Source organism: Capsella rubella, unplaced genomic scaffold (assembly GCF_000375325.1).
Source record: "Capsella rubella cultivar Monte Gargano unplaced genomic scaffold, Caprub1_0 scaffold_2, whole genome shotgun sequence".
NCBI classification, from domain to species: Eukaryota; Viridiplantae; Streptophyta; class Magnoliopsida; order Brassicales; family Brassicaceae; genus Capsella; species Capsella rubella.
Genome location: NW_006238922.1, coordinates 6,939,296 through 6,954,774, shown reverse-complemented (window position 1 = coordinate 6,954,774; position 15,479 = coordinate 6,939,296). Strand labels below are relative to the sequence as shown.

General features: G+C 39.6%; 2 protein-coding genes, 1 long non-coding RNA gene and 2 pseudogenes across 3 annotated transcripts in view; 2 read left to right on the top strand and 3 right to left on the bottom strand.

Annotated features, from left to right (window-relative positions):
* Positions 1 to 30: 30 nt before the first annotated feature.
* On the bottom strand, positions 31 to 3,651 carry LOC17895760 (transcriptional regulator ATRX homolog). Its single transcript, XM_006301973.2, has 12 exons — positions 3,393 to 3,651; positions 2,864 to 3,294; positions 2,316 to 2,623; positions 2,118 to 2,195; positions 1,922 to 2,024; positions 1,742 to 1,830; positions 1,488 to 1,599; positions 1,278 to 1,331; positions 1,139 to 1,187; positions 951 to 1,051; positions 750 to 865; positions 31 to 533 (listed from the first exon to the last, which is right to left on the bottom strand). The coding sequence occupies exons 2-12, from the start codon at positions 3,278 to 3,280 to the stop codon at positions 170 to 172; spliced, it is 1,791 nt and encodes a 596-aa protein (XP_006302035.1). The 5' UTR covers positions 3,281 to 3,294; positions 3,393 to 3,651; the 3' UTR covers positions 31 to 169.
* Positions 3,652 to 4,026: 375 nt separating this feature from the next.
* On the top strand, positions 4,027 to 8,125 carry LOC111832149 (annotated as a pseudogene).
* Positions 8,126 to 8,496: 371 nt separating this feature from the next.
* Positions 8,497 to 11,348, bottom strand: LOC111832054. The gene is made up of 3 exons (XR_002835188.1): positions 11,162 to 11,348; positions 10,836 to 11,064; positions 8,497 to 8,803 (listed from the first exon to the last, which is right to left on the bottom strand). It is a non-coding gene; the product is annotated as an uncharacterized LOC111832054 (long non-coding RNA).
* A 788-nt stretch (positions 11,349 to 12,136) lies between these two features.
* Positions 12,137 to 14,294, top strand: LOC17894631 (annotated as a pseudogene).
* Positions 14,295 to 14,362: 68 nt separating this feature from the next.
* The window catches only part of LOC17894017, a 5,830-nt gene continuing 4,713 nt past the window's right edge, over positions 14,363 to 15,479 (bottom strand). The window contains exon 6 of the mRNA XM_006301441.2: positions 14,363 to 15,459. Within this exon, the coding sequence (XP_006301503.2) occupies positions 14,363 to 15,459 (1,097 nt within the window). The remainder of the gene's footprint in view (positions 15,460 to 15,479) is intronic.

Genomic DNA, 15,479 nt, shown 5'->3' with positions numbered 1-15,479 from the left:
ATATGTTATATAAACAAAATAGGAGAGAAGTAGAAGATCATTAAATGGGAAATGATTGAACTTTGACCATAAACAAAATAAGGTATATGTACTAATAACATTATATCCCGAGAAAGTTTCGGAAAAAACTTTCATCTATTTTTTATTTGGCCGTTTAATATCCAAAACTTTAAAGAAAGCTTCTTTGGAAATTCCCGGAAGAAAACTTAGATGCTAAACCTTCAGCCATACCTTCAGCATCAAGTTTCACCTTCTGTCTCCCGGCAGTGAGGTCGTTCTCACGGTCCCATGGCTTCCACGGATGTTTTCCCACCCATTCGTCCTTCTCGGCTTTCTCTTTGGATGCAGACAACTTCGTCTTCTTCTTCAGACGGCTTGAAGAAGAAGAAGACTCTTCTCTGTGCTTCTCTACCAGAGACTTTGCTCTTTTCTCTTTGTTATACTTGTCCACAAGCTCAGCATCCATGCTTCTTTTCATATTTTCCCCTTCGTTTGAAGCAAGCGCACTCGCTTTGTTGTATGCCTCCAAGTAACTGCAACACCAGAGAGAACAATGATAAAGAACAAAACTATCCAGCTCACAATCGCTGCATTCAGTCCAAAGCTAATTATAGTAGACCTAAAGCTTAAATTTGAGCAGCTGAACTTCTTCTATTAAAATTAATGTGTGTTGCTTTTATGATTAAACAACCTCGTGAAATGTCATTAACAAGTGATAGCGAGAGGTTGAAAGTTTAGTGTGTTCTTACTTCATCTTTGCTCTTTCAGCTTTGTCCATAGGAGTATCAGTCCAGGCTGTAGTGTCTCCTCGTCCTTCTCTAGTATTTCTGCTAAACGTGGTTGACTGCTGCACGGCCACTCCAACCTGCGAAAGAATCCCAGATAAGATTTAAAATTTGAACCCTGACTAATAATTCAAAAGCGTTTTCAATCAATTAAGGATCTCTCACCTTTCTTTCAGGAGGCAGGGTGGTCATCCACTCATCTCTTGTTGGTACAGGTTTAACCTCTGTTGCAGCCAGGAGCTCTTCATCGCCATCCATTGATATGCCTGCAAACCGGAAAAAAATTCATTACTTTCAATCCCATAAAGGTAAAGAGATTAAGAAGCCTGCATAACACAGTGACCCATCATCACCTTGTGATCTTCTCCATTTTGCTGCTTCTTGCATTGAGCGTAATTCAGCCTGCAGAGCAAGTAAGTATACAGTGGCTTTGTAAGTCCACAACAAATTTATCAGATAGATTACATAGATCAATCTAGCAGAATTACAAACCTTAAATGCCTCTTGTTCCTCCTTAAGTTTAATCTTGTCATCCATTGCTTTTCTCTGTAAACCTTAATAAATTAGAGATATACAAAAAGGGCAATAAAAGAGATGAATATTAGGCGAATATAAGTAAATAGATGTTGGCTCGCCACATGACTCAGAAATTCTGAGAGCATATTTAAAAATAATCTGACAGTAGATGATCTATTAAATCACCTTTTCTGGATCTTGCAGTTCCTTAAAAGCTTTATTCAGCAGAACAAAAGCTTCCTGCGCTTGGGGGTGAGAGCATTTGTCTGGGTGAACAAGAAGAGACAGCTTCCAGTACCTACAGACCAAAATTGTCTATAGCAACTTAGCAATCATGTAAATTGTCTATATTACTTAAAATTGTGTAAAATGATAAAGTGTAGTTATTTAGTGACTATTAATCATGTTTCTTGATCCCAAAAGTGGAACAACATCCATACCTCTTCTTCATATTATCAGCAGCCATATTGTGATTTACTCCTAAAACATCGTATGGACTATCAGCGTCAGCTTCCATAATTCGTGTCACCTGCTTATGTGGAGTATGAGTTGCTACACTAGCGAATATAAACTTCAAAAACAAAGAATTGTATCTATAATGCCAGAAGGAAAATTTGAACCTCTTCAAATCGCTCGGCCTCGTTTGATGATGCAACTTCTGCAACAACAGCTGGTGGAGCAGGTCCAATAAAATATTCTGAATCTTCTTCTAGCTCAGCTTCTCTGAAGCATTTATATAAATGTTAACTAAATGGGTTATTCCATAAAAAACTAAAAAATGATAACCTTAAGAGCGGGTAACCAATTAAAAGGCACCTAAGTTCAGCTTGAGCTTCTGTTAGCTTTGCTGCTGCAGCAAGTAACTCAGCCGATGGCATTGCAGGTCCAATCACCCTGCAATTAAATAACGCCATCACGTTTCATCCTCTAGAGTCTAAACCAGTTTAAGATCTAATTGAATAACCAATTAATATCACGCACTAGCATGAACCTCAAAGAGAAAGTGTGAATCACCTTTTCTTTGGACCAGCAACATCATCTGCTGAATTCGATCCCAGACCGTTCTCATCTGCCAAAACCTTTTCAGTTTTCTTCAATGGGACAGACTCATCAAGGTTTATCTCAGCTTCTTCTTTTTCGCCTTTGATAAGATGTCCCACCATATCTAAAGAAGGGGAAGCACCTGGTGGTAATAAAAATACTCTATCCCCACGTTCCTTAAGCTTCAACGAAATAAACAGCTTCTTCAACCGTTTCTTTAAAGCGCTCTCGGAAATACCCTTTATATCAACTGCTTGCCCATCATCTATCATCTTCAAAAGCTACAAAACAGAACATAAACTCAAACTATCAAAAACAACAAAGACCTTGGACGCATAGCACTAGCAATTATTCAGATTCACCACAAATTCTACTGCTCATAACTAACAGCTACATGAAGAGGACATAGAAATCTAAATATCAGCACGCAGACGCAGAGTAGTAGCAATGCTTTCAGGTTCACCACAAATCCTACTAACTCATAAACCAAACCTATCTAGAGTAAAGAAGCATCACAATACCTGTTTCAAATCACTGCCAACATTAGGAAACTCCAGCAACATCTCTTTAACCACAGTTTCAGGCTCATCCTGTGAACTCTCTTCATCAGAGATAGGATCATCAGAACCAGACTCAGACTCATAATCACGCTTCTTACTCCTCCTCTTCTTCTTCATATCTCTCCTCTTTCTCTCCCTCCTCTCTATCTTCTTCCTCTTCTTCTCCTTCTCCTTCTCCTTCTCCCTCTTCCTCCGCTTCTCTCTCTCATAACTTCCTCCGTCACTTCTCCGCCGCTCCTTTTGCTTCTTCCGCCGCTTTCTAGAAGACAAATCAGACTCGTCGGAGCTGTATGACGAGAAAGACGACGACGAAGACGATGTTGCTGAAGATGGAGTATCGTCTTCTGAATCAACTTCTCTCTTCCTGTGCTTACCCATTTTGTTTTGAATCCCTAAATTCAGATTTTGAAACAGAGTTTGATTGCTTGAAGCATAAATCCCCAAATCACCAAATTGAAACGTGAAATTAAACTATTGACATGTTTGTTACCTCTTCTCTAGTCCTCCGGCGCCGTCGAGAACGAGAATTAAGTTTCCGGCGGAGTATTCCGTTCTAACCGTATCTTTGCTCGTCTTTAGGTCTCTGCTTGTGGAAGAACAAGATCGACACAAGAAACTGCGTCGTGTTGGGCTTTAGAAAATAATAAAAGTAATTTTAAAACCTGGTTATTTTATGATGACCTTCTAGGCGATGATCTGCATGCGGAGCTTCAGAATCAGGAGGCTCTCCTCCTTCCTTCCCGGCAAGTGGCTCCGGCTTCGACGATCAAGGCGATGACGACTGTGATCAAGAGTCAAATCGTCTCGGCTAATTCTCTGGCTGAAACGGGCCCTTCAACCTCTTCTCGGCCCAACAAGAAACCTTCCCCACGTGCTGCTGGGATGCAAAAGCGCTCCAATAAGAGCCCATCACTGAAGATTAATTACGCCTCGAGAAAAATCCAGCAGGCCAAAGGTGGTACACCCCGTAAGCGACACTCAACCAAATCCGGTTCTTCGAAACCGAGATCTTCGCGGAAGGCCTCGTCCGTTCCTCGAGCCAGTACTCTCACGTGTTCCACTCCAAAGTCGCTAGGTAACTTTGCTGATCTCGAGGGGCCTTTTGACCCCCCCGGAACAAACCCATGAAGATCCTCGCGTGGAATTGTCAAGGGGCGGGTGCAAAACTAACCAAGCGCCGACTGGAAGATTTGTGTCATAAATTCTCTCCAGGTTTTCTTTTTCTTTCGGAAACAAAAAACGATCGGTTGTTTTTAGAGGAACTTCAAGTTAAATTACGCTTTGATTGTCTCCACACTGTGGAACCCGCGGGTTATAGTGGTGGTTTAGCCCTCATGTATTCTAGTGATTTTCCGGTTCAAATCCTTTTTTCTAGTGACCGTGTCTTGGATATTGAAACCATTATTGATGGGAATCGTGTTTTCATATCCTTTGTGTATGGTGATCCGGTTGTCAAACACCGTGAAGAAGTATGGGAACGACTTACCCGTATTGGCATTAATCGCTCTGAACCTTGGTTTATGATTGGTGACTTTAATGAGATTTTGGGGAACCATGAGAAAATTGGAGGGAAAAAACGTTATGAATCCTCTTTTCTCCCATTTAGGACAATGATAGAAAATTGTGGTATGCTTGAATTTCCTTCTATAGGAAATCACCTCTCTTGGGCAGGCCGCCGTAAGTGCGGGCTCATTAGATCCCGCCTCGACCGTGGCCTTGGTAATGAAGAGTGGCACTCGATCTTTTCCCACACTAAAGTGGAGTACCTAAAAATGTGGGGATCCGATCATAGACCCTTAGTGGCTTATATCGGCAATAGTCCTCCCAAGTTCTCTAAACGTTTCATGTTTGATAAACGTTGGATAGGGAAGCCGGGTTTCAAAAAATCGATCCAAGACGGCTGGGCCTTCCCTATACGCGGTATAGGTGGTGTATTCCCACGAAAGATAAGGAACTGCCGAAGTTCGATATCAAAGTGGAGGAAGCTCCATGTTACCAACTCTCAAAAGGCTATTGAAGCTCTGCAAAATCAGATTGATGCTGCAAATGAGAATGAAAACATCTCCCCCGAAGCACTGCTTGACTTGAAGTGGAAACTCTGTGATGCCTTCCGGGAAGAGGAGTCTTATTGGCATTCGAAAAGTAGAGAAACTTGGCTCCAAGTTGGTGATAAGAATACCAAATTCTTCCATGCAACAACTAAACAAAGACGGGCGAAGAATCGAATTACTGGCCTCCTCGATATGGATAACCGATGGGTTGACAAAGAAGATAACATCGAATCCCTTGCGGTGAATTATTTCCGAGATCTCTTCTCCACGTCAGATCCTCGTGAGACCTCTGTAGCAATAAAAGACGTCCCCGTGATAATTACGGAGGAAATGAACCAGAGACTCACTTGCGACGTCTCCCCCGAGGAAGTTAAGAAAGCCCTATTTTCCCTTAACCCAGAAAAAACTCCAGGTCCTGACGGAATGACCGCTCTCTTTTACCAGAAATTCTGGGACATTATTGGATCGGATCTTGTTAAATTAGTCCAAGACTTTTTTGTTGTTGGCTCTTTTGACAAATCATTAAACGAAACAAATATCTGTCTAATCCCCAAAATTGATCGCCCTCGAACAATGATGGAGTTTAGACCTATCAGCTTGTGTAATGTAAGTTACAAAGTTATTTCTAAGGTTCTTAGCTTTAGGCTAAAGAAATTACTTCCGGACTTAATATCCGAGACCCAATCTGCCTTTGTGGCAGGTCGTCTGATAACAGACAACATTCTGATAGCTCAAGAAAACTTTCATGCTCTCCGAACAAATTCCTCTTGTCGGAAGAACTTTATGGCTATCAAAACAGACATGAGTAAAGCCTACGATAGGGTTGAATGGTCCTTCCTTGAGTCTCTGATGAAGAAAATGGGATTTGCCCAGAAATGGGTCGATCTCATAATCTTCTGTATTTCCTCTGTCACCTATAAGGTCTTAATAAATGGTTCTCCGTGTGGCCACATCCAACCTTCTAGAGGAATAAGACAAGGTGATCCGATCTCGCCTTTTCTTTTTATCCTGTGTACAGATGCTCTGGTGGCCCAACTAAAGGAAGCAGAATGGGCAGGGAGTATCCAAGGACTCCAGGTGGCTCGTGCCAGTCCATCGACCTCTCACCTACTTTTCGCAGATGATAGTCTCTTCTTTTGTCGAGCGACCCCGGAACAAGGTCAAACAATCTTGAATATCATCCGCTGTTATGGCGAGGCCTCGGGGCAAAAATTAATGAGGCAAAATCATCCATCATGTTTGGGCATGAGATTGACACTGTCACCCGCAACAATATCAAATCTACTTTAAATATTCAACTAGAAGGGGGTATGGGAACTTATCTCGGATTACCAGAGAAGATCCATGGTTCTAAGACGCAGGTTTTCTCCTTTGTGCGGGACCGCTTGAACCGCCGTATCAGCACATGGTCGATTAAATTTTTATCCAAAGGTGGTAAAGAAGTTTTAATTAAGTCTGTAGCCCAGGCTCTTCCGACATATGTTATGTCGTGTTTCCTCTTACCTAAAGCAATCCGCTCTAAGCTTAGTAGTGCCATCGCAAATTTCTGGTGGAGAACCAGAGAGGATAGTAATGGGCTACACTGGATTTCCTGGGATAAGCTTTGTACCCCACTCTCTGAAGGAGGACTTGGCTTCCGAACTTTGGAAGAATTCAATTTAGCATTGTTAGCTAAACAATTTTGGCGGCTCTTACGTTATCCTAGTTCACTTTTAAGTAGAGTTATGCGTGGAAGGTATTATCGGTTTAGCGATCCCATCCAGATTGAAAAGGCTAATCGCCATTCATATGGTTGGCGAAGTATGTTTGCCGCTAAACCTCTCTTATTATCTGGATTAAGGAGGACTATTGGCTCCGGGATGTTAACCCGCGTTTGGCTAGATCCATGGATACCAACTATTCCCCCTCGGCCGGCTAAGAGCATTCTTGATACTAGGGATCCTCATCTCTATGTTAATGATCTTCTTGATAGAAATAATCAAGTTTGGAATGTGGATCGTATCCGAGATTTGATTGATCCAGTGGACATCCCGCTAATCCTAGGAATTAGACCTAGTCGTACTTACCTAAGCGATGGCTTTAGTTGGGTCCACACCAAGTCTGGAAACTGTACTGTCAAATCTGGATATTGGGCTGCGAGAGCGCTCTCTCGTCCTTCTTGTGACCCCCTTTTCAGGGACCAGGTGTTTCGGCACTTAAGGCACAAGTTTGGAAATTTAAAACCACACGTAAGCTTCAACACTTTATGTGGCAATGTCTTTCTGGATGTATTGCCACCTGCCAACGTCTCTTTTACCGCCATGTTAGCAAAGATAAATTATGTCCCCTCTGTGGTGCCGAAGAGGAATCCATCAATCACCTTCTTTTTGAATGCCCTCCATCTCGGCAAGTTTGGGCACTATCCCCTATTCCTACCTCAGGGAACGTTTTCCCTAGAAGCTCTCTCTTCTATAATTTTGACTTTCTTTTTTGGAGAGGTCAAGATATAGGAATCGATCCCTCTGTATTACATGTTTTTCCTTGGATCTTATGGTTCATTTGGAAGGCTCGTAATCGCTTTATTTTTGAAAATCTCCGGGTATCACCGGAAGAAACTTTACGTCTGGCAATCCAAGAGGAGGCGGTCTGGCGATTAGCTATGGAAAATGCTACGGCGTCTGACCCTGCTATTGCCCCCTCTGTTTCACCCCCACTCTCGAGGTTGGTGGGTTTGGAATGCCAATGTGATGCATCATGGATAATTTCGGGTACACTCAGTGGCCTTGGATGGGTTTTAACGGGATCTAATCTTGTTCATCATTTAGGCCTTAAATGCGTGCGCCAGTGTCTATCTCCCCTTCATGCTGAGTTGGATGCGCTTCTCTGGGCTATGGAGTGCATGGTTAAGATTGGACAAACCTCGGTCTGCTTTGCATCGGATTGTGCAGACATTGTAACCATGATTGATAACCCCGCTGATTGGCCAACTTTCGCTGCGGAATTAGCCTCTTTCAAGTCCTTGCAAGCTTGTTTTCCGGACTTTCGCCTTCGGCATCTGCCTCGCCTCTCCAATATCCGGGCTGATTTCCTTGCTAAAAAGGCCAGAACCCGTGATTGCCTTTTCTCCCATATGAGCACGTCGGCGCCTCCTTGGCTCTCCCTAGCGGAGAGTATCTTTCCGACCGTGTCATAGTTTCTTTGTTTTTTAGTCGACAAAAAAAAAAAAAAACCTGGTTATTTTATATATGTTATTGATGGGCTATTTTTTCAATGCTAAGCCCGTTTATACTCGTAGAGCAACGATAACTAGCTTTTTTTTTTTTTTTTTTTTTGGCTCAACATCAACTTTTCATTATCCAAAGGATTACATCCAAATTCAAGGTACATAACATTCACCTCTATAGAATTGGACCAAATACAATGGGTCGATCTAGTATCCCCTGAAACACTAGCGGATCCAACGGAACATGTGGGTGCTAAGATCCACCGATATAAACGAATTATATGAAATGAGTGAAAGATTTGGGCAAAGCTCTCGGTTTAGATCAAGATATTAGGCTCAACTTGAATAACGAACTGAATTTTATATATTGTGATTACAATGAATACTCTTGTTCTCTCTTTTAGATCTCCCCCTATACAACAACGCTTCAACCCTTTATATACTCGACGTTGTTCCTCCTAAGGCGCCGTCGTCGTTGCCCAGAATCTTCTCTCCTCCGTGATTTCTTCAACAGGCAACGCAAATCCGTTCCTCCTTCTTCTCAACAGCTCGACGTTCAAGCGAGGCCCAGCTACCACATGCCTTCTACCAAGCTTACGGGCCGAATCGTCGGGCCCATGGCCTGCTGAAGCCCGGTACCAACAAGACCTGATCGAGAAACCATTGCATTTTTAAACCACAATGAGATAGATAACACTCCACAACTCATAGTGAAATCATCTGTTAAACCACCTAAAATTACTCTATGATACGAAAACAACTACTAACATAGAGAGGACCAAAATCTATACTAAAGATCTGAGTTAATCCAAGCTATTAGAACCTCTTGATCGGCGTGTAGGACTTGTCCAAATAGCTTCGACACCAAAAAGGCGCATCATCGGTTAGACTTAGATTCTCTAGCTTTCATTATTTCGATCATAAGCCAAAAACGGACAATACATCCGACTGATCCGGCCAAAAGATGCGAAACAAGACACGCATGAACCGATGCTTCTCCGAACTTCCACTCAAAGACCAGAATGCTAATCATTTAAAGATACGAGTTTTGAACACAAATTAGCATAGCTTCACCTCCCGATGCATTCCAAATTGGCCATCATAGTATATGCTTGTTGTCTCACTTCTCGGCCGGACTGAAACCAAGTGAGGTTGAGGAAGCTCACATGAACGCCAGCTTTGAGGATAACCTCAAATCTCGGCCACCGACGCCCACATGATCCACCCCAACACTCGGTAAAAACACGAAAGCTCGCCTCCATCGTTAGGCTCCGATCAGCTAGGTTCTCCGGCAAATGATAGGAGAAGCAGGAGGGCGCGACTCACGAGCCTAGATCCGACGCCCTGAATCTGCAAAGAAGGCCGCTCGGAGCAGCTTCAAACCACCACCCGTCGCTCGGAGAGAGAACAAGCCGAGATCTCACTCCAAATCGTCCGTCGCCGTACCAAAATGACGCAACAGAGGGGCGATTCCTAGCACTAACGGAGAAGCAGAGGACAATATCTTTCACCCTACTGCTACAAAGGAAAATAAAAGAAAGAGAAAACAGAACAGAGCCCTCTCACACCACCGGCGAAGCCTCAAGCGGCGGAGAGATAAACGAATCCAAACGGCGGCGCTGTAGGTCTAGGGTTTTGAGAGGAGGGGAGTGGAGAGGAAACTTTTTATTTATAACTAGATAAATAAACTAGCTCTGTTAACGATACAAATATCCATTTTTTTAAAAATATCGTATTCGTCTCTGTATTATCCGTAATTTTAGAATCTGTATCCATATCCGAATATCCGGATATTACAATGTTGTATTAGGGGTGGGCATTTCGGTTTAAGTTCGGGTTTGGTTTGGTTTGTGTTCGGGTCGGTTTGTGTTCAGTACCGATTCGGTTCGGTTTGGTTTTAGTTTGGTTCGGTTTTATTTTGTTATAAAAATAAATTTAAGTAATCAACAAATTATAAACTCAATAATTCAAGTAAAACAATAAATAAAATTCGTAAAAAATCAACAAATTATAAACTCAATAATTCAAGTAAAACAATAAATAAAATTCGTAAAAAATATTTAAAATCAAATGCCTAGCAATAGTAGAAAATAAAAATGAAATATTGAAAGAATGTTAGATTACATATTTAGTTATTTACAATATTATTAATAATATTATTAATTAGTTAATTAACACATTGGATTTTCGATTCGGTTCGGTTTTACCGAAACACAACCAAATGGTTTGAGTGTAAGATTGGGTCTGGTTTGGGTCGGTTGAAGTTCGGTTGGTTTGGTTTAAATGCCCACCCCTAGTCGTAACACAATCGCACATGAATATTGCAATGTCGTAACACAGTCGTAAAATAAAAAGACTGTATTGCAACTATTCGGTTAATAGTATGACTAGATAACGATTGTTTAGTGACTACACAGTGTAAAAAAGAAAAAAAAAATTTGGTTTGCTTCTCATCCAAAAGCAAACCAAAAGTAAATCTAAGATTACAAAAGCATACCAAATGTAAATTCGATTCAAAAGACAACTTAAAATCTAAAAACCAAAGATTTCTCAAACATAAGTGTTCAAATGTAATGTCAGGATAAGGAAACAGAAAGTTCAAGACATAAAGGTACAAGTTCACTAGAGTGAGATAACAAGTACAGAGGCACGAGGACATTACAAGAAAGAAAAATGTTACCTGAAGAAATATGGCAGTACAGTCCTCGGCAGTGAGCTCTCGAGGTCTAGTACCCGCGTCTGAAAGAGATGAAGTCTCTTCCCTCGAGCTCAGTTAGCTTCTCTTACAAGGTCTTCTCATAAGTTTGACTGATTTTCTCCGCCTTTCAATCGACATATGTACCATCTAGCTTTGTGTGTGTCTTGATGAAAATCTCACCAAGACTCACTAGTCTTCCCATCTACTCTTCCTACAATGATATTGAAAAAACAGTGTTAGTCACTGATTATGACAAAATTTAAAGTTGCATAAGGCGTAAGAAAAAACAAAAAATAGAGAGTTATTACCATTTTATCTTGGATTTGCTGATAGGACTTTGGCCTTGGCACATGGATGTGATATACGAGCAATCTAATATGTCTTACTCCTTTGTTTTGCTTCATCAGTTTCCAAGTTCTTGACCATTTCTTTCCAGAGAGTATTGGTATCTACTAAGTATTGTTCTTTTCTCTCCTAAGGCACCATCGAACTTGTTTGTAAAAACTTTAGTAATCTTTCGAACAAGCTTTGTGAACATATCGATGAATTTTGTATCTTATTGAAGAAATATGTTACATACATACAGTACGTATGCCTCATTTTGTTTATGGTCAAAGTTCTACCATTTCCCATTTGATCATCTTTTACTTCTTGCCAATTTAAGGGGTGGTATTGGTTTATGACTTTAAATGTAATGTAGAATTTATTGTTATCCGATCAACATTTTATTAAATCCTTTTAAAGTTTGGTGTTTTTAGTTATTAATTTGAAAAAATTCATATAAAATCTTCATAAATATGAGGTTATTATTAGATTTATACTTTTATAAAATCATTAAAAGTTTTGTGTTATTCTATTAAAACAAAAGAATCTATGATTGTTGATGACTTAAATTATTATGTTATTGGTTTATGATTTTAATCATTTTTTCTTTTTACAAAATAAAGTCATGAAAAGTATCATCAAAATAGAGAGATTGTTTGAAAGACTTTACAAGACTATACAAATCTAATCAACAAGATTACATAAAACTCTCTAACAATCCTTGAATATTTAAATTATGTACATTCTAAGATTTTATCAAAGTCATCTAAATTCTTTATAATTAGGATCCAATAATACCCCCTAATAGTTAATATATAATATGATATTTAAAAAAAAATGGAAAGAACCAAAAAAGCAGATTACAACATTTCTATAATACTTCAGTCAAACATTTCTATTTCCTTTCTATTTGTTTTGTTAGTCAAACACTTTAGTGCTGATAACTATGTTTCCTTTTCTCTTTTTCACCTCTTGTAGTATTTATATTAGTATTAGGATTTTCAGAAATTAGAACTCATAAAATGTCTACAGGAGTTAGGATGGCTCTTCCTATGATTTTTTTACTTCTTTTGTTCTCAGCATCACTAGTTCATTCAAATCAAAGCATGGTGCCTCTCAAAACCTTCAACGTTAGGTTTATAAAAAAAAAAAAAAAAAACACATTTTGATATATTAATTATTTAAACATCATCAAATTTATAGCATGATATATTTTATGGATTGAGTTTAACTTTGTCTTTATTCTCAAATGTTATATGTTATTAGCAGATAAGTGAAAATGTAACATATGATTGCATTGACATTTATAAGCAGCCAGGACTTGATCACCCCCTTCTGAAAGATCATACAATCCATGTCAGTAAACTTTTCAAAATTGTTCTCATCCGCACATTTTACTATGATATAAGTGATATTAAATTTGAATATATTATTTATTTTTGAAAAGAAAAAACCATCGGTTTCAAGACTGGAATTTAATAATCAAACTAGCAACAATGAAACATATATGAAGAAAATGAGATGTCCAGAGGGAACTGTTCCTATATTGAGAACTTCAAAAGAATACATCAACAACACACAACTTTTCACTGAGAAATATATCCATCCACTATCAGGTGATAGTCCTGGAACACATGTAAGCATTCAATTTTTTTTTTTTTTTACTTCCTTAAATCGAATAAATTCTTACATTTTTATTTCAGATAGTAATATATACGTTATTATAAAATCGGATTTTGGTAGATTGCTGGAGTAAGATCACGTGATGGTACATATCGTGGTGTAGAAGCTTGGTTTAGTTTACATAACCTAAACATTGGAAAAGATCAAGCCTCATATTCTCAAATATATATAGGCAGTGGAATGAATAACCAAGTTAATTTTATTCAAGCGGGTTGGATGGTAGATTTTATATTTAATTAATTGTGTTTTTAATCCATTCATAAACCTTTAGATAGTCTTCAAGTATCATAAGTACTTACTTGTACAGATAAACCCAAGTTTAAATGGCGATACAAATCATTGGTCATACGGATTTTGGAAGGTGGGTATGCACATGTTATATATTAGTTTTGGTTATATATATGTGAAGCCCCTTAAATAAAATAGCATGTACATATAAAATATGGTTTGAATAGGGTAAAGATGGAAAAGGATGTTACAATACGGCATGTCCTGGGTTTGTTCAAATATCACAAGAAGTACCTATAGCACAACCCTTGGACCAACCAGGGGAAGTCTTCATGCATTACTCTATCCATCAAGTATATTCTAATTCTAGATACTTCTTCTGCTATCTCCTTTTTTTTTAATAATGTTTGGATGAATTTATTTTGTTTCATTTTAACATATTATGGAAAAATTCAATTTGTTTGATATTTTGTAAATCTTGATTTTTTTTCATTTTTGTTATTATTTTAATTATGTATGATTAGGTATTCAATGTAGTTTCTTTACATTGAAACAGTGATATATAGAATTTGTAATAATTTATAATTTTTTGAAAGAAAATTTAAGATATGATTGCAATATTTACTTAGCTTGTCATTCCTACTTAGTTGTGGATGATTTCATCTAGAAATTAATAACTTGTGAATGAAGTTAGTAATTCATGTATTTGACTGAACTCTATTTCCAAAAATTACCATTTAAATAACTTTGATTATAGTTAAAATTCCTAATTGAGAAATTTAATTTGTTTTCTCTCTTATTTGAAAAGGATAAACAAACTGGAAACTGGTAGATTACAAAACTGATACCCAAGGCACCTACCATTGATATTGGATATTGGCCAAAAGAGTTATTTGACCTTATGGGTAATGGTGCAAATATGGTTGGAGTTGGAGGTGTAGTTCAGGCTTCTCGTCAAGGTTTAAGCCCTCCGATGGGTAATGGTAACTTTCCTGAAAAAGAAAAAAGGGGGTCATCAGCACAGTTTAAAAACATTGAAGTCGTGAATTCCAACTACGAGCAATGTAGAATTGATACTTTTCCTATAGAGAATTTGTTAGATAGTCCGAAATGTTACGGGTTAAGTATTGGTAAAGTAAAATTACTTGGTTTCTTTTTCAATTATGGTGGTCCAGGAGGAAACTCTTGTGGAGCTTAACATTTACAAGTCTTTTTTTTTTGGTAAATTGACGGGAGTTAGTGCCCTCCCTATGTTTTATTAAAATAAAATAAAATTAGACAATAACGTTTATTGGCCGAGGGGGACCAACCACATCCTCGTGTAAAATCGACGCCACATCCGGCGGAATAACATCAAAAGAATAAAAACCTAAGGGTAAAGAAAACGCATAGTTCGCTAACCCATCTGTAAGACGGTTAGCTTCCCTATACACGTGAGAAATACGGACAATCCAGTCCTTTGATAAAAAGCCATAGCACAAACGCACTAGGAAAGACAACGGATGAGAATCCTCTACCCCTGTCGTTAGAAGACCGACTACCAACTCCGAATCCACATCCAACTCCAGCCGTGTGATACCTTTCTCCCAAGCCATGTAGAGCCCATAGTAAACTCCCCACAATTCTGCTAACGGAGCCGTACAAATCCCAATATTAAAGGAGAAGCCACCACACCAGTTCCCGTCCGCATTCCGTAAGACTCCTCCCGCTGTTGCTAGCCCGGGGTTCCCCCGCGATGCGCCGTCGGTATTCACCTTGAACCAGCCATCAGGTGGTGGTTTCCATGCGATCAGTCTCTCCTCCCGCACAACCTTGCTAGACCGCCCTCGAAGTCTCTTGTGGCCATCCGTTACCTCTTTAGAAATGTCTCTAATAAAACGCACCCGATCACGACATTTACCCGTAACGCCAAAGACATTACCACATCTCCATTTCCACCCCCACCACACTGCCATAGCAAAAGTCGTCGCCCAAGGACAGTGGCTAACCTCCGTAGTAGTGCTTAGGTTAGCATAAACCCACTCCATTAAGGGCTGATCAAAAAACGATCGTTGCTTCCGTGGCGGTACTAGTCTTTTCCAAACCCCGGACATGGTCGGGCAGTCACGGAGGGTATGTAAGATGGACTCTTCCCCGCCCTTACAAACCTGACAAGTACTCGAATCACATAAGTGCCGACGGAACCTTTCTTTGTTAGTCATAATCGCTTGATGACTCACAAGCCATAAGAAAACCCGAACTCTCTCCGGAGCAACCACTTTCCAAACCTTATCAAAAAACTTTCCCATGTTTGGTTTAGGAGCAACGTCCCGCGATAAGAAGGTATAGGCTGACCGCACCGTGAACCGGCCATCCGATCCACCCCCCCAAGCTAGACGATCGTGTGCACCC